General features: G+C 42.0%; 1 protein-coding gene across 1 annotated transcript in view; it reads right to left on the reverse strand.

Annotated features, from left to right (window-relative positions):
- Positions 1–25,760, reverse strand: part of ank1b (ankyrin 1, erythrocytic b) — a 72,422-nt gene that overhangs the window by 15,464 nt on the left and 31,198 nt on the right. Inside the window, exons 3-37 of the mRNA XM_061800890.1 lie at positions 24,076–24,174; positions 23,505–23,603; positions 23,226–23,324; positions 22,764–22,949; positions 21,845–21,943; positions 21,598–21,696; positions 21,312–21,410; positions 20,880–21,077; positions 19,293–19,391; positions 19,085–19,183; positions 18,889–18,987; positions 18,596–18,793; positions 17,582–17,680; positions 17,347–17,445; positions 15,930–16,127; positions 15,746–15,844; positions 15,490–15,588; positions 15,313–15,411; positions 15,081–15,173; positions 14,915–14,987; positions 12,588–12,711; positions 11,970–12,033; positions 11,229–11,341; positions 9,615–9,839; positions 9,348–9,502; positions 8,888–9,099; positions 7,994–8,198; positions 7,744–7,840; positions 6,457–6,685; positions 5,776–5,904; positions 4,198–4,317; positions 4,033–4,117; positions 1,616–1,690; positions 1,404–1,535; positions 1,011–1,169 (exon numbers count right to left, since the gene is read on the reverse strand). Coding sequence (XP_061656874.1) covers positions 1,011–1,169; positions 1,404–1,535; positions 1,616–1,690; positions 4,033–4,117; positions 4,198–4,317; positions 5,776–5,904; positions 6,457–6,685; positions 7,744–7,840; positions 7,994–8,198; positions 8,888–9,099; positions 9,348–9,502; positions 9,615–9,839; positions 11,229–11,341; positions 11,970–12,033; positions 12,588–12,711; positions 14,915–14,987; positions 15,081–15,173; positions 15,313–15,411; positions 15,490–15,588; positions 15,746–15,844; positions 15,930–16,127; positions 17,347–17,445; positions 17,582–17,680; positions 18,596–18,793; positions 18,889–18,987; positions 19,085–19,183; positions 19,293–19,391; positions 20,880–21,077; positions 21,312–21,410; positions 21,598–21,696; positions 21,845–21,943; positions 22,764–22,949; positions 23,226–23,324; positions 23,505–23,603; positions 24,076–24,174 — 4,456 coding nt within the window. The remainder of the gene's footprint in view (positions 1–1,010; positions 1,170–1,403; positions 1,536–1,615; positions 1,691–4,032; positions 4,118–4,197; positions 4,318–5,775; positions 5,905–6,456; positions 6,686–7,743; positions 7,841–7,993; positions 8,199–8,887; positions 9,100–9,347; positions 9,503–9,614; positions 9,840–11,228; positions 11,342–11,969; positions 12,034–12,587; positions 12,712–14,914; positions 14,988–15,080; positions 15,174–15,312; positions 15,412–15,489; positions 15,589–15,745; positions 15,845–15,929; positions 16,128–17,346; positions 17,446–17,581; positions 17,681–18,595; positions 18,794–18,888; positions 18,988–19,084; positions 19,184–19,292; positions 19,392–20,879; positions 21,078–21,311; positions 21,411–21,597; positions 21,697–21,844; positions 21,944–22,763; positions 22,950–23,225; positions 23,325–23,504; positions 23,604–24,075; positions 24,175–25,760) is intronic.

The following is a 25,760-nucleotide window of genomic DNA, read 5'->3' on the forward strand; positions in this document are numbered from 1 at the left end:
AGGTTCGACATAAGGCCACAATGGGGTCAGAGGTCGGACAGGAAGAGCTGTGAGGAAGAAGAGCAGGTGAGGGGAAGAGGAAGAGGCAGCAGATATGACATGTGGTAGGTTTAGAGACAAACAGATAGATAGCTAGCTAGAGAGAGAGAGAAAGAGAGAGAGAAGAGAGACTGAGCAAAAAGACAAATGCTGGGCTCTGTCTTGTTCTCAGGCACAGAGAGAAGAAGGAAGGAGGAATAGAAACAAGGTATGATGGCCCAGAGCACACTGTCTTCTGTGTACTTGTGCCACTTTTGACTAGTGGATACATCCCAGACGCACACAGAAACGTTAGAAAAAGAAGAATAAAAAAAGACTCAAACATCCCTCATTAAATAAACCAGATCTGAAAAATGTAAAGTATCTTAGATTAAATGTGTCAATCAAAACGGGAGATAATGTACCTTTGTTTCTCATGTATGGGTTTGTGATAAAGAATGACTTGTGCTTCAGTGAGGCGGAGGGGTATACGTGCATGCCGCTACGGAGAATGACACCATTCCTTAGACCCTCGGTCGGCATCAGTAGCAGACCACCATGCAGCCCCAACTTCCACCCTTCCACTTACCCCTCCTGAAAAACGGGTGCCTAATAACTCGTGGCTTGTGCACGAGGCGCGACGGCCTTGTGTCCGTGACCTCTTGTGAAGCAACAGAGATAAGGTAAAAAAATTAAAAAAAAAAAAAAAAAAAAAAGGCCGTTACCCAGACTCACAGGAAGGGTTGCAGCCGTGAGAAAGGACAAAAAAAAAAGCCTCAAGGCTTTAGAAGAACTATGTGCGTACTTTTAAAGCTCTGGTCTAGTTGAAAATGACTAAGTGGCTGCTTTTGCAATTTTTTGTTTTTATTTATCTCTGCCAAGTTCAGGCAAATGAGGTTTTCATTAGTGTGGATTAGACAAAAGTGCTTAATAGATATGAACACTTTTTTTTCGTTTGTCATCTGACCTTTGTGTGTGTGTGTGTGTCGTACCATTGATGACACTAGGGGACAGCAAGGCGGCGTCACGATCGCTCAGCCGGCAAGCGCCCTCCTCTGAAGAGCCGGGTGCCAGCGCTCCGGCCTGACCCACCAGCGAGCTAACGATGTCTGCACGGTCGATGTTCTTCAAGGCAATGTATAGGCTTTCCACTGACGGGAGCATCAGAGGCAGGTTAAACAAATTGGGATTTGTGCGTGTCATGAAGCTATGGATGCGTACACACAAGTCTGGACAGATGGTCCTTGGTTTACGACGGTGTTCTGTGTCATAAAGCGTGGACACTTATCCTTACGTTGTTGTGGCAAAAAAAAAAAAATGTCACATTGTATGTCAGGATTGTAGTAAAACCAAGGACCCTCTGTATTAGAATAAGTGGGACATACTTTTTGCCCTTTTGCCCTCTCTTTCAGCCCACAGGTTGAGCAAGGCGCAGCTCTGGTCCAGCAGAGAGTTGGGATTCTCCACACGGATCCTATTGATGTCATCCACGCCAAATTGAAGCTCTCGCGCCAACTCTGAGCGGAGGAGAGGCGAGTCAATTAAAAGCCCCAAAACAGCAAGCAGAGCCTCAAGACTTTCTTTTTAGGTGACTGACCTGCCCAGCTTAAGCCCAGCTGCTCTGATATTATGTTGATCTTGACCTCGGTGCGCTCCATTGCGTTCACTGCGGCTGGAGACGTGAAAATGTAGTCAGTTTGACGCCTCATAACAACGAGGCACATACCCAGGCCAGCTACAACTTCATGACCACAAGCACGCTATAATAGCTAGTACAAGGCCAGCATATTACTGTAATATGACTACGTATATGTTGTGTGATTTAAGGACAACCTGGGTTGGTTGGTAATTGTCAATCCCAATCAAACAACCATTCACAGCACACTCACATTTGCAACTATGGAAAATTTTAAGTCTTCAATGACACTTAACTTGTACGTTTTTCCAAAGGTGGGAGGTACTTGGAGAAAAGCCACCCAGGTACTCACAAACCTCAGAACCGTGAGGCAGACATTCTAACAACCGCAACACTGACAAAAATTGTTCAAACGATACCTTTTTGATAGTGCCAATCAAAAATGAAGTCTACTGGGACCGAGCCTGGCTCTGAATAGTGAAATTCTGGTTTGGTTTGATACAAGGTGGTGGCATGGCACTACTTTTCAGGTGGTATGAATGATCTATGAATCGCTTCTAATTCTGTAATCCACATCTTACCTTTTTTTAAAATGTCATTTCATTTTTCATTGTCTATAATGGGCAGCTGTGGCTCAGTTGGTCTAGTTGGTAAACGATTCATATTGCGGCTCAAGCTGACTACTATTCAAAGTTTACTTGGGTCAGAAGATGAGCTCTAAATTGCTTCCCTTGGGCCTTTATGAATGGATGGATGTGAGTCTCAGTAAAGCGCTATAGGCACTGTGATGGTGGCGTAGATTATTGTTTTATAATTGCACTCCATTTATTTATGTAATTGCTTCGACTGGCATTTTGCACATCATTTCATTAGAACACGATCCTTGTTTGTGTTTTCTTTCTCTCTCTCTTTTTTTTTTTACATTACACCAAGGCAGAACATTCCAATTATGTTGTGCATTATGACAGAAAGGCTATTATATTTAATTTTATTCTGGACATGGCTATTGCCTCACTAAATGAAACTCGTTCTTTCACTTTTACATACCGTATTTTCCAAACCATAAGGCGCACTTAAAAGCCTTTAATTTTCTCAAAAGCCGACGGTGCGCCTTATAATCTGGTGTGCCTTATATATGGATCAATATTGAGCCCTGAGTGCAGCTCAATCTAATGGATGCATAACATAACCCCAGCCTCTACTTTAGCGTCTATTCTATGCACTTTATAATCCGGTGTACTTTATAATATGGGGCGGCTTATAGATGGAAAAAGTTTTAAAATATGCCTTTTATTGGACGTGCACCTTATAATGTGGTGCGCCTTATAATGCAGAAAATACGGTAGTTTATTGGCACTAAAATGGCAGCAAAGTAATGCTTTTATATTTAAATGAGCATAGACCGCTGTATAAAAACAGGTATATATTTGTTTCCAGCATAACAGAGGATAGGTTCCTCCAAGAAATTTGCAAACAGAAAAATTATAAATAGTGACTCGTGATTATGCAGGAGAACCGTCGTTAAGGCAGAATATGATACAGCTCTTGCACTGCATATGGATAGCTGATGTATATACAACTTGGTCCTAAGTGAGCTGGGGGAAGTTTCCTTGAAAATAGTTTATAGTGATACTTACCTGAATGCAACCATTGCTCTGTTGGAAGGAAATGAGCAAAAATGTCCAAAATCAAAAGGGCCGAAGACGATAGAATATTGCAGCGCATTCAGATGCCAGTCCCAATGATCAAAATAGCATTCAGTAACGCGAAGTGCAATGTAGCTGCGCTGCGTCTAAGATAAGACAGAAAAGGCCTTGCTCACCAGCACCCCCCCCACCCTAAAAAAAAACACCTGTCCTCTATCAGCAATGAGTAAGCATCTTGGTGCAATTACAAGGAATTAGTATAAGGGCTCCTCTGTCTTGCTCCACTGCGAGGTCCTGCCAATTCCCAGAGCTAAGCTACAGTAATGCTAACAGTACCTGCCATCCATGCCAATGGAAATCGCAGTGGAGACACCAGCGCCATGCAAAACATCATCATTCATCGATTCCATGGCACCCCAGAGAGGAAAACTACTCAGGTGCCATGGAGCCTTTTCGGTTCTTATGAGGGGCTATTGTGCATCATTTTTTTTTCCACTTAGTCGACTCTATTTCCTTAAGCTGCACTGCAGAGAACCTTGGGGCTTACGGAAAAGCAGTGCATTGCATCCAAGGCTTTGTCGTTGTGCCCTGCGTGCACATTTGAGAGGGGAGGAAATAGAGAAGACAGAATGGGGAGCAGAGAGCTTTGGGTAAAGGCACAGTGCAGGACTCTCAGCCCGCCTCCACTGTAAATATTTCAGGGGAGGGCTGTCTATCAGATAGTGATCTTACCCAAACCAGGCTCATTCAGAGCACCATAGCGCTCCCTCAGGGCGAGAGGTGTCAAAGTTCGCCTTCGTTCTTCACTTCCTACCACCTGGAGGGTGGAAAAAAGAAAACTTCAATCAAAAGACAGTCATGCAATCCAAACACAATGTGCACAAGATAAGGCCTTACCTTGATACAGGGTGGCATTGCTATGTTAAGGTTGCATAGGACATGCTGTGCATCCTCATACTTGGTGCACTTTCTTAGGAAGGACAAAAACCCTGTGGCATCCTTGTTACTATCTCTGACCTAAGGCAGATAAAAAAAGAAAGAAGAGGATAGAGTAGGAAAGATAGTAGAGAGATGAATGCACAAGAAGGGTTGTAAGAGGAGAAAGCAGGATAGAAGAGCAAGGGGAGAAGGAAGGAAATCAAATCAAAGCAAGTATTAGACCCCACCGCAATGTCGCAGGCACATGGTGCAGTCATAAATTGGAGGCCAAAAGCGGGGGATGGAAGCAGTCCACAGGCAGGCGCGAGGGTGAGATTTACCTGCCCACTTTACCTGGACGTCTGTCAGACCAGACGAGTACGAGAGTGACCGCCAGAGAGAGAGAGAGAGACAGTGAGACGGACACAAACAGATAGGCGAGGCCGCAAGATTGCGAGGCTGGCGAGGAACGCGAGGGAGTGACGGGACGTGCAGACGCTCTTGCAAGAGAGTCGCTACAAACAAAAGGGGATGGTGAATTTATCTGGTGGGGGGGCGCAACGGTACAGAGTCACAATGACACAAAGACGCACGTGGGAAAACCAAAGAAACAAATGAGGACATCAGAACAACATGAACATGGTCACTGAAAAACTTTTAAAGTACGATGAAAAACAGACAAAAAAGGTCACAAAACCATATATATATATATATTTTTTTTTGTAAATACAAAAGGCACAATGGCGTGACAACACATTATTATGGAATCATGCATATTTGAAAGGAATTCATGATGACATGAAAAATTTATCTGAGTGTAAATGATGATTTGGACAACCTTTTATTTGGGTGTGAAGTGAAAACAACTGAACTCACTTTACAATAAGCGGCAGTTTGATGTAATGAACAAAAAAAAGAGGCTACAAACTGTTTGATCACACTCCTGGTTAAAATTTTCTGTTTCTCAGGTGTTGCTGTTTTGGTTAGAAACCGAGTTCAAAAGGGGTTTTACAGTTACAATTATTATTATTTTTTTTTGCTTTCAGTTGGGAAAAAGAACAAATGTATTTGAGGGATTCGCTTTAAATGGATGAAGCACCCAAGCAACGAACCAGAGCAAAGCGTTTGGGCAAAATGTCCTAATCCATCACAATTAGACTATTTCAACAATAAATTCAAGTTACCTAGGTGGGTATGATTATCTCTGTAAACGGATGAACAATTCAATTGATTAAAAACACGACTGTCAATGAAGAATCATGAACGAAATTGTTAAAATGGACAATAAAACATCATAAGTGGTCTCATCCACCTTAAAATTAAGGTTTTTGACAGACACACATTGTTGGGCTTGTTGGAGCTGCATTGCACTGTACTCATTTTGAACACAATATTGGAAAGATGGAAGGGCAAACAGAGGAGGATTTTTTTTTTGGGGGGGGGGGTCATCAGGCGCTCCTCAGGGGATTCGATTCATTAAACCACAGGTGAATACATATTAACAACAGGAACACAACACAGTTACTGCAGTGCCTTTAGAGTCGCACAGAAACAGACCTTGACAGAAACGGGCAGCCGGTTATCTCTGAAGGCCTGGAAGCTGAAGGTGCGAGGCTGCTGTGTGGCTTTCCTGATCGGTACCAGGTTTCCGGAACATTCCAAATGCAGTGGCATGCCCTCCATCAGCTTAAAGAAAAGAAAAGAAAAAAAATGAAAAGTGAAAAATGAGATCTGACTTGAGAAAAGTTTACACCCAAAGGAGTTTTTATCATCAAGAAAATAAAGCAAACTTTTCTGGGTTTGGTTTTATTTTTTAAATCCTTGTTATGCAGATCCAAACCCACACAAACTTCTATACAAAACTCTGAAGAATTATTCTATTATTTTGATAAATGCTTGTAGTTGAAAGACATTTAGGGGTTTTATAGTAGTCTCATTTAAATTTTTGGCACTGGTCTATATAAAAACACATGGAAAAAACAACCAATTGTAGATCTACAGATGCCTTTGAGCATAAATTTGAGAAATGTTTTATCAATTTTTCCAGTTAATTGTGAAAATCAACAAAAAATGTTGCTAAAAAAACGACTATAAGACGCACCGTACTAAAAAGCCCTGTCTCAGGTGTTTTTTTTTTTGTATTTCACATATACACAAGGCACATTTCATCAATTTATTCATCGAACTTGTCCTTAAGGAACACATATACTTAAAAATAATTTTTTACTGAGTGCTGACCTCTATGTCACGACTCCGTGCAACCTCGGTGAAATTTTCGTGCAGCTCCAATGTCTTGTCCATCTTGTCGTCGGTCATGCAGTAACACCGCAAGCGTCCTTCCCGTGCCTCGTTCATCTTTGCAAAGATAACAAACTTCGCCATGTAAGGCACAGCCATCAGCTCCCGGTACAAAAGGTTGGCAAAGGTCACAGCCTCTGCCGTGCGGGGGCAATCTGCAAGCCAAAATCTGTGGGAAAGACAAAGCAGACCCTTTGTACACCCGGGAGGCAACAGTGACTTAGGGGTTCACAAACTGTGGGTTCAGGGACAGAGGGGTTCTGAGAGTCTGAGTTTGAGGGTCCTCAAAATAATTTTCAATAAATGATATACTGGCAGCACGGTGGATCAGTTGGTAAAGCGTTCTGAGGACCCGGGTTCAATCCCGGCCCCCGCCTGTGGGGATTGTGCATGTTTTTTCCGGGCACTCCGGTTTCATCCCACATCCCGAAAAGATGCAACATTAATTGGACATTCGAAATTGTTGTGTGATTGTGAGTGCGGCTGTTTGTCTCCATGTGTCATGTGATTGGCTGGCAACCAGTTCAGGCTGTACCCCGCTTCCTGCCCGCTGACAGCTGGGATAGGCTCCAGCGCTCCCCGTGACCCTCATGAGGATAAGTGCCAAATAAAATTGATGGATGGATGATATACTGTACGTATGTCTTACATTTAAAAGATTCATACTTTCATATGGAGCACACTGATGTCTTCTTTCTTTCCTTTGGACCAATTAAAACCTCTGTATAATAAATCTTACATCCCCACATGAATTTGAATTTGGGGTTTTCAGAACCAGGTGGGTATTTGTTACAAGAATAAAGTCCTACTTTTTTATTTTACAGAATAAAAGTGGCAATCTCGAAAATAAAGTTGTGCTTTTTTTTAAATTTATTTGTCAAAATGTTACTCCCCCCCCCCGTTTAAACCTTGACTTTAATATCATTTTGTAACTTTACCCTGGGAAAATACAACTTTCTTCTCTTAACATCCTAAAGTATTTGTTCTTTTTCTAATGTTATTCTCATGACATTACAACTTCCTTTCTCAAAAAACAAAGTGTGGTTTGCCATCATAACATTATGATGCCCCCCCCTTAATTCCAATATATAATAATTTGTTTATTTGACGTTAGAATTGTGAGGGCATACTTGGAAAAAAAAATCTCCCTTATAACAGCTCGCTGGACCCAAATTTCAAGAACACTTGAGGTAAATACACAAATTGTTTATGACGAGGAGCTCACACCTTGCAGAGACATTGGTTGTAAAGTTGGCACAACTGTTTGCATACATCAACTTGGTCGTCCCAGTGATGTCCTCCCACTGAGCAGGTGCTGTCCCACCTAATACATAAAGCAAACAGTGTCATTCATGCCCCTGTCAACCTTTTCAGGACACATTTCTCAAGATAAGAAAAGGCTGAATCCTTCCAATGTCACCCCTAATACATAAAGATACAAAGTAAAGTTAAAAGTAAAAGTTGGTTCGTCAGATACCAATGACACTGCAGAGGAGGCGCAGGCTCGTGGTGTCACCCTCCCCGGCGTCACGAGGGCTCTCCCGCCACGACGGTGGAAGCGGGATGCGCAAGCCGATTGGCCGGTGGAATTTGCGTCGGCGTGGCTCGATGGTGACCACCGGGCTGAAGGTCGCCTGGTTGCCGAGTTGTCGCGTCAGCAACTCGTCGGGGATGGGCTGGGCCTGACGCCGTGAGAGGACAAGCGGATAAAACGGCAAAATAAAGGTTATGGAAGAAGGGCTGTTTGTCATTGAAAATACTCCAGACAAGAAATATGAACCAAGTGGCTGTAACTCTTGGAAAATAGAAAAAAGAAGCACACAACAAGATGCAAAATGTGCTGTTTGAACTGAAACATGCTCAGCCATACTCACACATGCAACCAACTTATATGCCATATCTGACCCAACTCAGATCTGTGCATCAGCTCGGTCAGTGTGGCTCACAACTTAAATCGGGGAACTGAGGAGTGAAGAATGGCTGGATAAAAGAAAAACAAAAAACATCAAAAGAGAACAGCATAAAGCAACGCAAATTACAGACACGTGCCGTTGCCTCAAATAAATAACGTCAGTGCTGTGACAAACAATGAGACAGATGTGCTGTGAAATGACAGAAGCAGAACCCGTCATACTCTAGAGATTCATTAAAGAGAAAGATACTATACAGAATGTCAACTCCTACCTAATTTCTCTACAAAAACTAACTGGGATTGTGCTTACATAACGATTTTTTTCAATTGAACAACTGAACTAAAGAAAGTGTTTCTTGAAGTTATTGAGCTGCACCTGTGTATTTCCATTCCAAAGAACCAAAGTGGAAAACAACTTATTAGAGTGCCTCGATGAGCCGAACTTGTCAAACTACTTACTTGAAGTCCCAGTCTCACTCTTTTGGTTACAGCTGTCTCCGGAAAGATGGCCTCGACGTGGGGCACCAGCTTACTGCTCAGACGGCCACCCTCGGGACCAATCAGATCGCTCTCTTGCTGAATGCGGGAGACCACGGCAAAGTACAGCGGGAAGTCCGTCGAGATGATCCGACGGATTCTCTTCTTTTCCAACTCCTCTTGACTTTCCAAGTCTGCAGACGCACACAGTGAAAAGGAGGACCAGTAAGGATGGGGAAGGTGAGAAAGAAAGTTAACGGTGCATAATTGACTCCAAGTGAGGTGAAAGAAGTGCGCTTATGTGACATTGTGGAGAACACATCATAAACACTATTCTCTACCAAGGTCCTTTTTTTTTCTTCTTCTATATAGTAACACCATAAATCAAGATAAAGAGTGAGCCATCTTCAAGTGTGTCATGGAGGTTTTCCATCTGGCTAACCTTCATCCATTCCATTGAGAATCGTTTCCAGCACTTCGTCGCCGTAGCGATTCCGGTGTTCTTTCCAGACCGAGCCGTTCTCACTACGCAGGACCACAAGCTCGCGGTCCCCGCGGGCCAGTGAGGCGAAGTGCGGGATCTCCACTATAACTGGCCTGCGGATGAATAATCTTCATTATATTCATTTCATTTCCATCACCGCATTTAAAAATTCAAGTGTAATTGTTATTTAATCATTCACGTCGAGCTCTTTGATCGGTGACTCACCCAAGGAACTGCATGCTGGACGGGCCCAGGGAGATTATACGGCTGGCGAGCCCCTCGCCCTCCACCAGAGGAGGGGGCGTGGTCAGCTTCTGGGGTTTGACCAGGCGGCAGGTGATGCGGGTCGGCGCGGCGCAGGTCCGAGGAGGGATGATCACTCGCAGGCCGTGATGTCTGCTTCCTCGCATGGAGCCTCCGCGGGCGTCTACCATGAAGCTCACTAGGAAGCTAAAAGCGGACAGACAATTGCGCCACTATTTCCTACTCCTGTGCGAAAGAAATATCGGAGACAAGCTGGCAAAAGAGTGAAAGTGGCATTTTTGTTTTCTGCAGGGTGATTGATTCAAAGACGAGAATTTTGTCATTTCATAATGGCCTTACTGCAGCAGTATGTCAAAAAGAAAATGTAGTCTGAGCCATGTGTGCGTTTTAATCTCATGAGTCAGTGTTCCCTCTCTTCTTTCCGCATTTTATAATCACTATTGCTGACTCATGCTGCTGTGCGTAAAATAGATAGAGGGCTGTGTTGTCAAACAGTCGAGCCATGTGGAAGATGGGCAACATTCCTGCGTGGGGTTTCTCCAGGTAATCGATCTTCCTCCCACGTTCCAAAAACAAACATGTTAGGTTTATTGAAGACACTAAATTGCCCAGAGGTGTGAAAGTGAGTGCCTAATTGGTCATTTTCCTATATAAGGTATTTTGCAGTTGGCTGCCAATCAGTCCAGGGTGAACGCCGTCTCTCAACCTAAATCGGCTGGTATAGTAAATTCAGGTACGTGTCTAATTATGAGAAGCACTACAGATGTAACATATCACCAGTCCCACTCTTATTTTATTGTACCAGTAGATTATTATTTGAATGTAAGGGATCTGATATGCTATACATTACAAATGGGAGTAAGGATGGACTCATTTGTTCAATTCTGTCAAATTGAGTGCAGGTTATTTGAGGCAACTGAGGAGAGATGGCGGGCACGACTTACTGGAGATTAGTCAATTACAGAAAATACATTTGAATAATGGCCTGTAGTACAACTATAATTTCCAATAAATGCTCAGTGTCAAGGTTCTATTCTTTCAAGCAAACATGTTGAGTATCAGTTAAATTGTACATATCAGTTAAGCAATCAGAAAGCTTAAAAATGTACCGATTCCTTGTTACATGCTTGGCCAATAAAGCTGATTCTGATGATGTAGAGTGGGCTCCTTATTTTACAGTTTCAATCCTACGGTTGTAATGTAACCAGAATTTCATCAAAAGGTGCCAATTGACACTCTACCCAAAATCTATGACAGTGCAAAAGTAAAGATCATTATAGAAAATAACCAAATGAAAAACACTTTTTGGCCATAGATCTAAAACAATCATATTAGAAATTTTGGCAGTAACTGAGCCACGTGATGATGTACTCTTACACCATACTACACAGTAGTGAATTGTGCACCTTTCCCCACCTCAAAATCTTTTATTTTCTGAACAAAGAATGTCCATTGCCTATCTCCTTTTCTTGTAGGACAATTAAGAATATTAAAGCGCAACTAGTCCATCGAGGTTTCATAATGGAGACAGTGGAGCCTAACAGTGGCCCCAAAAGAAGAGTGCAAGAAGCTCACCCAGTATGAATGGGGCTGGCCACAGGGCTGACGTTGTCTGAGGTTTCTGTCGCTGGACTGCTCGGGATGAGAGAATCTTCGTCATATTCCTTTGACAGCGGGATGGGGGTGTGCTGATGTCAGAGAGACAGGAAACACAAGAGAGGAAGGGTTATGAAGCGAAAATGTAAACAGGACTAAATCTGTGAGGTTCTTGAAAAAGATATTGACTAAGATCAGAAAAAAAGGAATATCAATAGAATACAAGTAGTCTCTTTGTGTATTTTTGTTTGTTTTCCCGAAGGTGTGCTGGAAGGCCTTGGAGGGGGGGGTTGGTTGGACCTGGGAGCTACCGGAATCAGCTCTCGGTCACATATTGTTACAGAATGACTGTTTTTGAAAATAAAACTTCCATCCTTGATAAATTAAGAAGAGTAAAAATTTCCTGATAATCAATGAAAAATTCCAAGTCGGCAAAGTCCCGATTGTCGGATGGCTCTTAAATAATATTCCATGTGATTATTGCGTGGTATGTGTTAGGAGTGGTTCTACCTCACTGATGTGTCAAAAAACAGGATATATAATATATGGTAAACCTGATCAATAAGACCTGTGGAAACAAGCTACCTCTCACAGGTCACCATGACAGACATATCCGATTTCGGTGTGTATTGGGGACTCTCTCACGCTTTAAAAATCAAGATGAGATTAAGATGCTATAAATTGGTATCCATAACCACACTGAAGCAGAGATAAACATACCTGATCGAGAAGAACAGTTTCTGGCGACACACAAGGGATCCTGGGAATGGCAGGAGAATAGGGCCTGTGGGAGAGAAAATTATTCAAAAGTAAACTAACCCAAATTTAGGCCACAGAAATGTACAAAACTGTAATATGAAATACAGTTGAATTATGTATAAATTATTATTTCTTCATAATTTCTTGGCAAATGACTTTTTGTTTCAGAAAAAAATGAAGCGAACAACAGTGGGCAAACTCAAGTTTTGTCATTTTGAAGTGAGACTGGTCTAAATCAAGATTTAGTTTGTAATCTTGACATATAGGAGCCAGTTTATTATTACAGTTAGTGTTTTTCCTGACTTATGAATGTTGTCTCATCAGTCTCCTGCAAAACGAAAACTATAATAGCTCACAGTACCTCAATGTTGCATTTTGTGTCACTTATCACCGGTTTGTACACATATTATGTTGTTGTCATTTCAGTATGTGATAAAGTATTTTTTCAATTTGTTTAGGTTAAGAGGAGGAACCCAAATTCTAATTATGTAACACGTTGACTACTAAAATCATGTATTCCAAGTACTTCTAAAAGAAATAAAAAGAAATCTAAACTGATTACATCACAAATGGACTCACGTGGTGCCCACACCACCTTCGAAATCTCGAAGTGTCTTCTTTGGGGAAAGGAAATCGTCGTCTTGATCCTTGAAGTCATCGAGCTTCAAATAGCGTGCGCCGTCCATTCCAAGCAACTCGTCGCCTGTGTATTTTTTTTAAAGAAGCACTTCCATTTAAATATCTATCTATCTATATCTATATATATATATATATATATATATATATATATATACATATGTATATATATATATATACACACGTATATACACCAACACACACATATTTAAAAAAAAAGTGCAAGTAGGAGGAAAAAAAGACAACAAATTAAATGAATAACAAGAAGAAAAAAGAACGAATACATTCTCAAGTATTAAGGGTCTTAAGTTCTCCCCAATGAAATGTGACAATATTGTGAAGTGTGATTGACTTCTGCACGAACATCAGAATAATGTCACTTTCTCCAATTCTCCTTTGATCGAAGTAGTTAATTTTGACACAAACAATCCTTCCCCCTCACCTCGCTTTCGCCACATCACAGGGAAGAAAAAGAAGATTAAAATAAAAAAACGAGACAGTCTGAGTTTAAGCAATGGAGTCAACCCAACAACACCGAGCATGGAGGGCAAACAGCCACCTGGTGAGAGCGTTTTTTTTTTTTTTTTTTTTGTTTTTTTTTTTTTTTAAGTGATCATGCTCAATAAAGATGCAATCACGTGGTGATGGTTGTCTCTGTGTAGGAGAAAATAGCTGTTATTAAAGAATTATGAGATGGAAATTATAGAACAGGAAACCATAGATCACGATTTGTATGAGCTGCTTGGGAACAAAGACAAACACAAACTTATTTCAAAGAGAAAAAAAATACATAAATACATTTAAAAATGAAGCCAGATGCCAACAACACAATTTTATTTTTGAGCAAAATGAATAAAATCATAAACAAAAACTATGTGTTGTTTTCAGGAATAGGGCAGCATATGTTGAATTAGCTTGTTGGTCAATTAGGCTGTCATTGATACAGAATCTCATTAACAAACAGCTGATTTGGACTAGAACGAGAGGCCCTGTCGGGTTAATGAGTACCCAAATAGAAGTGTGTCAAACGCTCGTATAAGGAAAATGCTGTGACTACATGCTGATGAAAAAAAAACAGGACACGTTTTCTCTCTAAATAAATCTCGGAGCAAGAGATAAAGGGTGAGCGCGTAAAAATAGAGCGGAACAAAAATGGCTGAAGTTGAGTCGGAGGAACTGATCAGAAAGACAAGAAGTGGTGCACAGAGAAAATGAGTGCGCGACTGCGATGAAGCCACATGGTTCACGAGCCACCGGAACGGACAAAGAAGAGGATATACACACACAATCCTACCTAACGTTAGCTGGGCGACTCCTACGAAGAAAATGAAAAGGGACGTTATAAACGCTCATTCACCGTGTCAAGTCAAAACACGCAGTGGATGGAAAACGTCGACAAACACCTGTTCAGACGTCAGATTTAATAATTTCAAATTATTTTCCATCACTAATGTGACCTAAAGTCTCTACAAGTCAATTGAAAAAAAAAGTCTTTTCATAAGGGAGGAAGTAAAACAATCTCCCAACTTCTTCGCTTCTGCGCTATGGGGTAAGGTGGTACACAACATTCAAGACCAGCTACAATCAAAATGCATGTGGAAAAATGTGCTATGGTCCCAGGAAACCAATGCTGAAGTTTTTGGGCAAATGCACTTTGAAATGTACTGTATGTTTGCTACAAACACAGCTCATCACCAAAAGGACACCAGTGAATCATGGTGGTGGGAGTATCATGCCTCGGGGCTGCTTTACTTCCGATGGAACTGGGGCCCAAGTTAAGATGGAGGGAATTTTGAACAGTTCAAAATACCAGCCTAAAACTTTCAATCTTCTGCTTGGAAGCAAAACAGGAAACACCTTCTGGAACAATTGAATTTGAGGTTAATCAGAGGCCCCTTTAATGGTGCTGATTCACATTTGACGTAAGCTTGAATGTGATTGGTTGTTTGTGAACAGTGCCACATCCCCAGTTATAAGACGGCGTGCAAACTTGTGCAAATACATTATCTTAGTTGTTCATTTTCACTTCCCTCTCGAAAAGATTTTAATTGTTTTTCAATTGAGTTGTTTTGGTCACAATGGTGGAAATATTTCTGCAATGACTTAGTCTCGTTTTTATAAAACAAAAACTTGACGTTTGAACAGATGTGTGTAGACATCTTATAGCTACTGTATGTCATTCATTTCTTCATTCGAGCCTTTCTTTTTTTCTGGATATGGATGATCAACGCTATATAGGAAGTGTGTTTCCCATCATCATCTCAACCCACCTTCGTCCTCAGAGACGTCCAAAATCTCATCCACCGTCTCGGGAAAACTCATGCGATGCTTTTCCGTCGTGATCTGCGAAGAACAGAGAATACAAATGAAGTAACGGGCAATTGAGACGTCGCAGCATCTTTATGGCCTCCGTGCGAACGTGTAATGGCGGCTCACCGCGGAGACGGACTCCTCAGTCACCAGTTTGAGGACGTCGATGACGGAGATGTAACCCAGACGCTTTGCGATGCCGAGTGGCGATGTCCCATTCTGTGTTGGGATCGAGAGAAACAGAGAAATAAAATTAAAATGTGTATTTAAAACAACCGCAGCTTTCCCTTAGTCTCCTTTGTAAACCGAGGACCCCTGAACAAGGTAAAGGGAAAAGTTATGCCTGACCGTGACTCACCGATGTAATCTCATTGGGTTGGGCTCCGTGTTTCAACAGCAGGGTGACGATATCGGTGTGACCTTGCTGAGCTGCTTGGTGCAAAGGCGTGTAGCCCATCTGTTGGGGGCAGGGGAGAAGTCCCGCATTAATATAAGTTGAGTATTTCAAGATCTTGTAAGCACTTTTGGAATGTACCCTTGTTTTACTGTTCACGTGGGCCTGCTGCTGGAGGAGAAACTTGACCATCTTGATGTTACCATAGTGACAGGCCACATGGAGGGGTGTGTAGCCCATCTGGAATAAACAATAAGTTACAGTGAATACAACAAAAACTAAAAGAAAATGACAGAAAGCACATAACTAAATCCAGAATTAGAGGAGTGTTAATTCCAAGTATTTGAACGGGAAACACATTTCAACAGGCAAGTTATATATTTCATCACTGGAGTACCCTTGAAGCAGCATAAACAGACGCTCCCTGTTTGACAAGTGTGTCAGCAATGCCCACGTGGCCCTCTTGGGCCACCAGATGGAGAGGGGTCAATCCATTCTGTGGAGAAAAAGATGAAAGAATTACACTGAAGAGGTATGATACTGTATATGCCTCATCTGATTCAACAACCATTCAATAATACCTTGTTTCCTAGATTTACATTGGCTTGTTTGGAGATGAGCAGCGCCACAATGTCGGGCCGTCCCTCCTGCGAGGCCAGGTGCAGCGGCGTGATGCCTTGCAGGGACTCGGCATTGGGAGACGCCCCATTCTGCAGCAGGCAACTGGCTACTTCCATCTGGTTCTGCTTGGCTGCTATATGCAGAGGCGTGTAACCGTTCTACAGGGAGAGATGAAGACGGGAGTAGAGTAGACGTTGCCCCCCCGGTGAGCCGTGCAATATCAAAACTCCGATGGGGTAAGAACTGGAGGGGATAATGAATATCGGGCTACCGCATGTCAAGTACTGATTGTTTCATCTACTGTGTGGTGAAAATATTGAGACATGATTGCATGAATTTACAGTATTCAGTATATACAGTATATAACTATTTCTGCAAAATACAATATTTTCTTTTCTAAATCGATCCATCCATTTTCTTAGCTGCTTATCCTCACAAGGGTCGTGGGGAGTGCTGGAGCCTATCCTAGCTGTCAATGGGCAGGAGGCAGTGTACACCCTGAACTGGTTGCCAGCCAATCGCAGGGCACATCGAGACAAACAGCAGCACTCACAATCACACCTACGGGCAATTTAGAGTGTCCAATTAATGTTGCATGTTTTTGGGATGTGGGAGGAAACCGGAGTGCCCAGAGGAAACCCATGCATGCACGGGGAGAACACGCAAACTCCACACAGGGGGGGCCAGGATTGAACCCGGGACCTCAGAACTGTGAGGCCAACGCTTTACCAGCTGACCCACTGTGCTGCCTCTAGTCTAAATATATATTTAAATTTAAAAAAATATATATATTTTTTGGATTGCTCAACATAATAGGAGGGCTAATCAATTAACAAATGGTAAGGAAAAACAACTGCAAAATAAATGCCCAAAATGTTAAGTATTATTTCAGGAGTCTCAATAATGTAAACGCTGGACAGGTTGAAGAACAAAATGGTTCTGTATGTGGCCCACCAGCCATACTTTTCCCACCACTGGGGTAGAGCATCCATCCCACAGACTCTTAATTTTAGACAATTCTAATTTTTGGTAAAGACCCTGAGCTTTTCAACTAATAATTTTTTTCCGTATGCACAAAACAAAGTCCGTAAATGCAAACATCTGCACAAGTAGGGGTTTTGCGTTGAATAACTAGCTTGCAGTGTAGATACTGTCAAGATGTCTAACCTCACAAATGTCCCTATGAATCAATAGACATTACCCAAGAGACGCCACAAAATCTTGTAGTCATCACAGAACAGAGCAAGCCGTTGCAGTCACAAAATGGAGACCAAAACTCTAATAGCTTTGTCCAAATACTGTACTTCTGTCCAGTGCGTGTGTGTATGTATCACAGCATTTTTTGTGACATTCTGTGTCCGTCTGCCTGGGTCTTACTCTGGCAGTGCTGTGTGCGGATCCTCCCTTGCTGACCAGGAGCTTTACAACGTCCAGGTTGTTGTGGTGAACGGCCACGTGAAGGGGTGTCAGACCGTTCTGTTAAATATACACACATACTCATTAAAGGCACTGACACACACTAACTCCACAAAAATATGCATATATGAAACATACTACAATAATGACACGTTAGAAATGTCGCCTCTGTCATGTATCCGTGTGACTGCCTCACCTTGCCGGCTGCATTGGGATTGGCGCCTCTCTCGAGAAGGAGCTCTGCTACATCCACCTTTCCGTATTTCGAGGCCACATGGAGGGGGGTGAAGCCTTTCTGCTCATGCGAAAACCAAAAGAAAAATTCAAATTTTCCTGCTGTATGGCAGGAATATTATAAATTAAAATTTTCATGTAAACACAAAACAAACACCTTTTTGTCAATATGGACATCAGCTCGCGTAATGATAATGCACAGTGCAAAATGCCATAGACATGGTAACAAATTACAGCTACAGAATGTCGCATTGTTCTAACTTGCTTCAGGTAATGGACATTTGAAAACAAACGGTGAAGCAAAATATGTAGAATGATAATATAATTGTACTGCAGTATATATTCTTTAACTTGAAAAATTACCAATATTACTGCAATGTATTAAGTTACGTAGTGGAGAAAGTGTTTATTTCTCTCTTTGTCTGTATTATACTGACCCCTGGGGGCCAAAGTACACAAACAAGAGGGAGCGCAATGTGGGGCTTGAAAGGATTCATGGCATTTCTATTCATTTCAAAGGTAAATGATCATCTGTGAAACAAGTGTTTTGCGTTAACAGTGTGGGCGCAGAAATTATTTAACCTGTAAATCAAGACACTACTGAGATTATGTTATTATTATACAGTAGCATTGATAAATATCTGTTAAAGATATTTCACAAACACGATAACATTTTCCCTTAGATTAATAAATAAATGTCTGCAAGAAGAATGTTTTTTTTCATGATCAATCAGAATTAGTTTTTTTTCCTGTTTCATCTTGTACTCGTATGTATATGAATAACTGGATTAGAAACCCATTTTAAAATGAATTTTAAGAATTCATAAAAAAGGGGGGAAAAATCACAAAATTAAGTGTTTCTGAAAAGCATTTTTTTTAACACTTGGAAAAAAAATCTAGATTTTTGACAACACTGGTTAGTATTAATTTTAAAGACATTTAATATTTACTGGTAATCGATATTAATTCACCTTACCTTGGTCATTTTGGTCTGCTGCGCTCCAGCGTCTAACAAAATGCGAATGGTGTGGATGTGTCCTTCCCGCCCGGCGATGTGTAACGGCGTGTGCCCTGCCGTTGTGGACGAGTCAGGGTTGGCCTTGTGCTCAAGAAGCAGCTTGACCAGCTCCTTGTGACCCATCCGGGCGGCACAGTGAAGGGGGGTCTGGTCGTCCTGGCAACAATAACAAAAAAAAAAAAAAAGTCATTGGACACGAATAAAGGAGCATTTCATTTTTCAACTGTACAGATGAAAATAAGTCTACCGACCTTCGCCTTGGCATCCACTTGTGCTGAATTCTGCAGCAAAAACTGGGCAACTTCACAGTGTCCTGCTCTCGAGGCCATGTGGAGGGGGGTCTCCACCTTCTGAATACGTAAAGTTGTTGAAAAATCACAGCGGCACACTTTGGACCCACAGCTGGCTTTGGTGGAATTTTGCACTTGTCAGGGAGGGGGTTCTTACCACATTAGAAGCATTAGGTGAAGCCCCTCGCTGGAGCAGGTTTTTTGCTATGTTCAAGTGACCCATGAAAGCTGCTACATGGAGAGGAGTGAGGCCAGACTGCACAAATAGAGACAGGAGTAGGAATATGGGTCAATTCATGTACACAATTTATACAAGTAGCGCTAAAAGAATGCGACATTATATGGCTCTGAAACGAGGGACCTACCTCTGTGACGGCTTCTAAGGAAGCAGAGTGTTTGAGCAGCAAGTCCATAGACCGCATGTGGTTCTTCTTGCATGCGATGTGGAGTGGTGTGAAGCCATTCTGGAGACAGGAAAAAAAAAAAAAAAAAAGGCCACAGGAACATCAAACATGAATTATCTACACAAACAGTACGGTATACTGAACAGATGAATATTGTAGAATTAAACCAATTCCTACCTAATTTATGTTGTCAGAATTAATTTGATTGTTTCTTACATCATATTACATCAATTTCTTAAGATGGTTAATTTGGGGGTTTTGTTAGTTGTAATCTATAGTCATCAAAAATATGACCATGAAATGATTTCTGTTTAGTGAAGCTATAGTATTTAATGAGCAAACTGAAATAAATTTACTTTTCCACAATATTTCAATTCACTGTTCTTAGCTGCGCTTGTATCTCATGTACATAGGTTTTGAACACTATATGAGAATATAGGGTATGCATTATTTAACACCACGTAGGTTCCTTTTGTTGTGTTGGATTGTAACTACTGCGCTGTATTTTTAATGTTGTGAGTAATAATTATTTTGTTTATAAATAATCAATTTAAAGGTCAAGTGTCATGCCGATAAACATTCTCAAGTAGATATTGTAATGAAAAATACATATAACATTATTCACTTCAATGTCCATATGAAAAAATAAATATGAGCGGAGAGCACGTCATCCATGCGCAAAGTTGCGGAAGTCTCATTCGACATCCAAGTGGTCGCCATATTGCCTGCAACGTCTGTCCATTACGTCACACCCGGACATTCGCCATTGAAAACACGCTGTGCCAACTACTATGGGACACGGAAGCTCTTTTCAAAGAAGAGAACGTCTCACAATTGAGTGAAGTGACCAGGGCAGTATTACCCTATCGTTTTGAGCCATATTTAGATGATATGCGGATCACTTCTAACTAACAACAGACTCCCAGACAGTATGTATGAGCCAGCCGGGTCAAAGCCGTGTGCGGCGAAGCCGTGCCTCTCGTCCTTTTGTTATGTTATGAGAGGATTTATTTGGGACCCACAAAGCTCTCGTCCTTTTCACCCATGAAATCCATTTTTCACGACGAACCGGGTCTTTTTGAAAAGTATGAAGAATGAATCCAACGTCCCGAGTGTTCGAACAATATCCAGCAATACAACGACCCGGCATTTTGGCTAACACGAAGGAACAAAGCGCTACCTTCCAGCAGGTAAAACTAGAAGAAACATACGAGACCGCCTGAGCGGGCGTCTGATACTAATGTCACTTCCTGCTTCTTCTTGAAAATAAATCCATTGAGTGGATTTTCATGGTTGGAGTGACAAAAAGCCATTTACGACAAAATCATGTTGTGTGGTGAAAAAACGGATGGGTCCATTCTGGCTGCCCTTTTTTCCAATAATAACATACTAAAAATCATACATTTCATGACAGTGGACCTTTAAGTATTAAGGTGCACCTGTATGTAAATATGAGCCTATGACTCTTCTAATCGTCAGGTCTCACCTGCCACCATTTTTAGTATAATAAACAGAATAAAAATAACTAAACAAACAATAAACAATCACCAAAGCTCGAGCGTTGGCCTTTGCCCCCTTGTCGAGAAGAACTTTGGCCATGCGATGGTGACCGCAGTGGGCTGCTACATGAAGAGGGGTCAAATGATCCAGCGTGATGTCGTCGATCTCGGCGTTGTACTGGAGTAGCTGTTTCACGCAGTCCATGTGATCCCCCTGAGCTGCCATGTGGATGGGGGACAGACCGTTCTGTGATGAGACAAGACGAGAGGGAAAGCACTGTGAGAAAGGCCAATTGATCGTCATCTTGACTGAGGTTACGTTTTGATGAGGTTGACCTATAAGCCAATTGAAATGTGGGAAAGGCGTCAGTTGAGTAACGCTGAATTTACTCAGATTACATCGAAAGCCTCAGATAATACGCAGCACCAGATGAAAGAATCTCGCAGCGAGCGTGATCTACAGTATCTCATTAAACGCTACCTTGGTTTTAGCTTGGATGGGAGCACCGTGTTCCAGCAGGATCTCAATGATGCGAACGTGTCCATTTCTGGCTGCACAGTGGAGTGGAGTCAATTCATCCTGTGCACACAAGCCCAAAAAAAAAAACAAAGAAAAAAGCATAAATGGATAAAAAGTTCTCAGCAGACAAAGAAACTCAGCAGGCAGGGCCAACACATGGGTTGAAGTATTATACAACCATCGGTGATGTAATGCAAGACTTGTGTGCTGGAATAGTAGTAGCAGATGAACTAAAAAAAAAAAAAACCTTGGTTTTGGCATCTATCTGGGCCCCTCTGTCCAGCAGGAGTCGGACCATCATCATATTTCCCCTCCTGGAGGCGATATGGAGTGGCGTGATGCCATTCTAGTGAAAGAGAGACGAACTGTTATTTACGTTACTTTAAAGCGATCCGTGGAATAAAAGTAATGGGAGCAATATTTAAAGACGAGTTGGAAAGGCCGAGGAAGTGTTCTTGGCGCGTAATATTTGAATCGCAGCTAAGAGGGCTGACCTTCGGAGTGAAATTTACGTTGGCTCCTCTGTTGAGCAGCAGCTGGGCTACGCTCATATTCTCGTAGTGCGCTGCGATATGTAGTGGGGTGAAACCAGTCTGCAAAGAAAAAGGACACACAAGACGTCCGTGAAAGGTCAAAATCAGAATGGTTACGTAATGCAGTGAAAAAGTAGTACTTACTGTGTTATCATATCTGATTTGTTTACATTTAAATTTTGTCTTTTCAGTCCCCACAATACTTCTCTCAAAGTCTTTGGGAATTATCAGAATATTTCTTTTTAAATGTACGATGAGCTTTTGTTATTTTTGGTCAGTAGTCGTTTTTTTTCCCCCCCTCAGAACTCTCCTGTGGATGCGATTTTATCAAGTGTCTTTCTGATAATTGAGTCGTGAAAATTGACCTTTACATAGTTCTCGAATGTCTTTCTGGGTTTTTTTGTGGTATCTTGGATTTGTTGTTGTTGCACCTTTGAAGCTATTCTGGTTGCCCCAGAGAAGCTTCACCACTGTTAAAAGTTTTCTCATTGTGGGAGAAATGGTGCTGACTGTGGTTCGCTGGAGTCCAAAAACCTTGAAAATGGGTTTGTAATCTTTGGAGACTAATAGATTTTACATTTCTTTTTGAATTTTTGTGGAAATCGGCAAGATAGATTACTTTTTGAGATCTTGGAGCCTATCTCACTTTATCTGGAATGTACGATTTATGTGACTTATGTGCGAAAATCAGGTCTTGGTGGGGCTCAGCATTCCAAAAACAGTGGTTAATCACAGTTAATTTATAATTTAACAGCGGTGGATTGAAATATTTTCACAACACTGTAACTGAATGACAAAATACAGTAGTTTCCAATTTATTTAAAAAGATTTATATAATAGTTACCAAATACACAACCATTACACTATCTGGGGCGTTTACCTTGCTGAGAACATCAGGATTCGGGTCATTCTGCAGGAGCACAGCGGCGGTACGCGTGTCATCATTTCGGGCGGCGATGTGCAGTGCGGGGAGGCGGACCTTGCCTTTGGTGCCATAGTTGATGAGCAGTGCTACAACATTTTCATGGCCCTGCTGCAGGGCCACTGCCAGAGGAGTGAAACCATCCTGGAAAGCAAAATAGGAGGTGCAGATAGGGAAGAAGATCGATTCATTTTAAATGCGGGGACAATCAGATATTATTTGACACCAGGGCTGGAAAACAGTCCTTATTATTATGGCCTTATAAAAGACCTTATAAAAGGGGGGAAAAAAACTCGATACATGACACGTGTACTGATCATGGGGGTTCCATGTACACCAGATACTTTACACATATATAAAGCGCATTTTGTTTTATTGAACTCTGGAACACGGTCATTCCGCAAACACACACATGCCTACCTCGGTGGGGAGACTCTGATTGGCGCCGTTCTCGAGCAGGAACTTGACTACCTCTAGGTGGTTCTCCTGTGCTGCCATGTAGAGCGGACTGAACCCTTTCTGTATGGAATACACAGTTATGGTGATGATGGTTAAAGTCTACAATGTTCATATATAAGAAATTATTCAGCAATAATATTGTCCTTTTCTCTTTATACCCATATTTTATGTGACCATAATTCAGACAAACCTCTATCTAAACATTTCTGCACATGCTCCCACATTCTTTTAGCGACTCACATGTGACTGCGCATTAATGTTGGCTCCGTAATTGACGAGCTCGGCCACCACTTTCTCCTGGCCCGCCAGCGCTGCGATATGGAGAGCAGTGTTGCCTTTCTGGAGGTCACAGAGACGGAAAGAGATGTAAAAGATACTGGCCAAGTTGCAGAGTCATTGCCCTTGTCCGTTTGAAACGGCAACGGTCTCGCTTGCATTTTAGACAAATGCGCTGTGGCGCCGATCTACTCCTTTTACACAAAATGCCCATAACAGATGATCAAGCATTTATCTTCCTTATCCTTTTACCAGTGACGTTGGATATTGCTGCAAGAGGATGCGTCCTGCAATCACATGATTGCCATGCGAAACTCTATGGCATATACTATCCATGTCATGTTGTGTTGCTTTCGACGCAAAAAGGGCATTAAAGTTTACATCGGCACTTTCTTTTTGTGTTCTAGCTATCTGCCAGGTTGACTTTGCCTTCTCTGTTACGTGTCAGTGCCATTTGTACAAAACATCAACAGAGGTGGGGGTAGTGGGGGGCTTTTTCCGTGTCAGTTCAGTGAACAAAAAGTATGTACTGTACCTTGGTGGTGGCCTCCAGTTCGATGCCTGAGTGGAGGAGCTCCAGGACCATTTTCACGTGACCCTCTTTAGAGGCCAGATGTAACCCATTTAGACCATTCTTTGAGGAGGGAGGGAAAAAAGATAGATTCAATCTCTGAAGGCTGGCAGTATTACAGATGTATTCACTTGAAGAGATTATCTGTATCGTAAAATGTGTGTAGTTATGCTGTAATAATCCCATTAATAATCAGGATTAATATAACGACGTACTGCATTAACTCTGAAGTCATACATCTCTTATGGCAATTTAATGAATTAATCAGGGGAGCTCTTTGAAGTTGCTGCAGTAACACACTCGTCTCCACAACCTTTATCCGCTTAAATCAGACACCTGGCCGGCAAACAAAGCTTTAACACGACATTGACGGATCCAAGGCTTCAAAGTCCAAGTGTGTTTTAAAAGCCGCCAGCGTGGATGGACTCTCAGTCCTGATTTCAAAATCTCATTGGTTGAAAACCCTGCAACATACCTGCCTCCTCTCACTGCGCAGCACTTCCCTCATCTCGCTACCGACCGCCTCTCTAAAAATAGCTAGCGTGTTCTGACAAAACGCACAGTGCGACGATAGTAATAATGAGCAAGCAGCCTCTGTTGTGTGTCCCTTTTCCCTTATCTTTCCCAAACGCACCCTGACCTCCAGGACTCTCTGGTGTCCACACTGTTTTCACATTGAAATGTATACTGCTATGACAAGAATGCACGTGACTACGAGATATACAATGAAGAAAATAAGTATTTGAACACCCTGCTATATTGCTAGTTATCCCACTTAGAAATCCTGGAGGGGTCTGAAATTTTCATCATGGGTGCATGTCCACTGTGAGAGAGATAATCTAAAAAGAAGACTTGTTAATCCACCTTTAAAAGTCCACCCCCACTCCATGTTTTATCCTGAATCAGATGCACATGTGTGAGGTTGTTAGCTGCATAAAGAAACCTGTCCACTCCATCCAATCAGTAAGATTCAAACTTGGAAAATGGCCAAGAAGAAAGAGCTGTCCAAAGACACCAAAGACAAAATTGTACAACTCCACACGGCTGGAAAGGGGTGCGGAGAAATTTCCAAGCAGCTTGGTGAGAAAGGGTCCACTGTTGGCGCAATCATTAGAAAATGGAAGAAGTTAAACATGACAGTCAATCTCAATCGGAGTGGAGCCCCATGCAAGATATCACCTCGTGGGGTCTCAATGATCCTTAGAAAGGTGAGGAATCAGACCAGGACTACATGACAGGACCTGGTCAATGACCTGAAAAGGGCTGGGACCACTGTTTCCAAGGTGACTGTTGGTAATATACTAGGACATCATGGTTTGAAATCATGCATGGCACGGAAGGTTCCCCTGCTTAAACCAGCACATCTCAAGGCCCGTCTTAAGTTTGCCAACGACCGTTTGGATGATACAGAGGAGTCATGGGAGAAGGTTTTGTGGTCAGATGAGACCAAAATGGATCTTTTTGGTCATAATTCCACTCACCGTGTTTGGAGGAAGACAAATGATGAGTTCCATTCCAAGAACACCATCCCTACTGTGAAGCATGGGGGTGGTAGCATCATGCTTTGGGGGTGTTTTTCTGCACATGGGACAGGACGACTGCACTGTATTAAGGAGAGGATGACCACGGCCATGTATTGTGAGATTTTG

The sequence above is a fragment of the Syngnathoides biaculeatus genome, chromosome 17, assembly GCF_019802595.1.
Source record: "Syngnathoides biaculeatus isolate LvHL_M chromosome 17, ASM1980259v1, whole genome shotgun sequence".
NCBI lineage: Eukaryota > Metazoa > Chordata > Actinopteri > Syngnathiformes > Syngnathidae > Syngnathoides > Syngnathoides biaculeatus.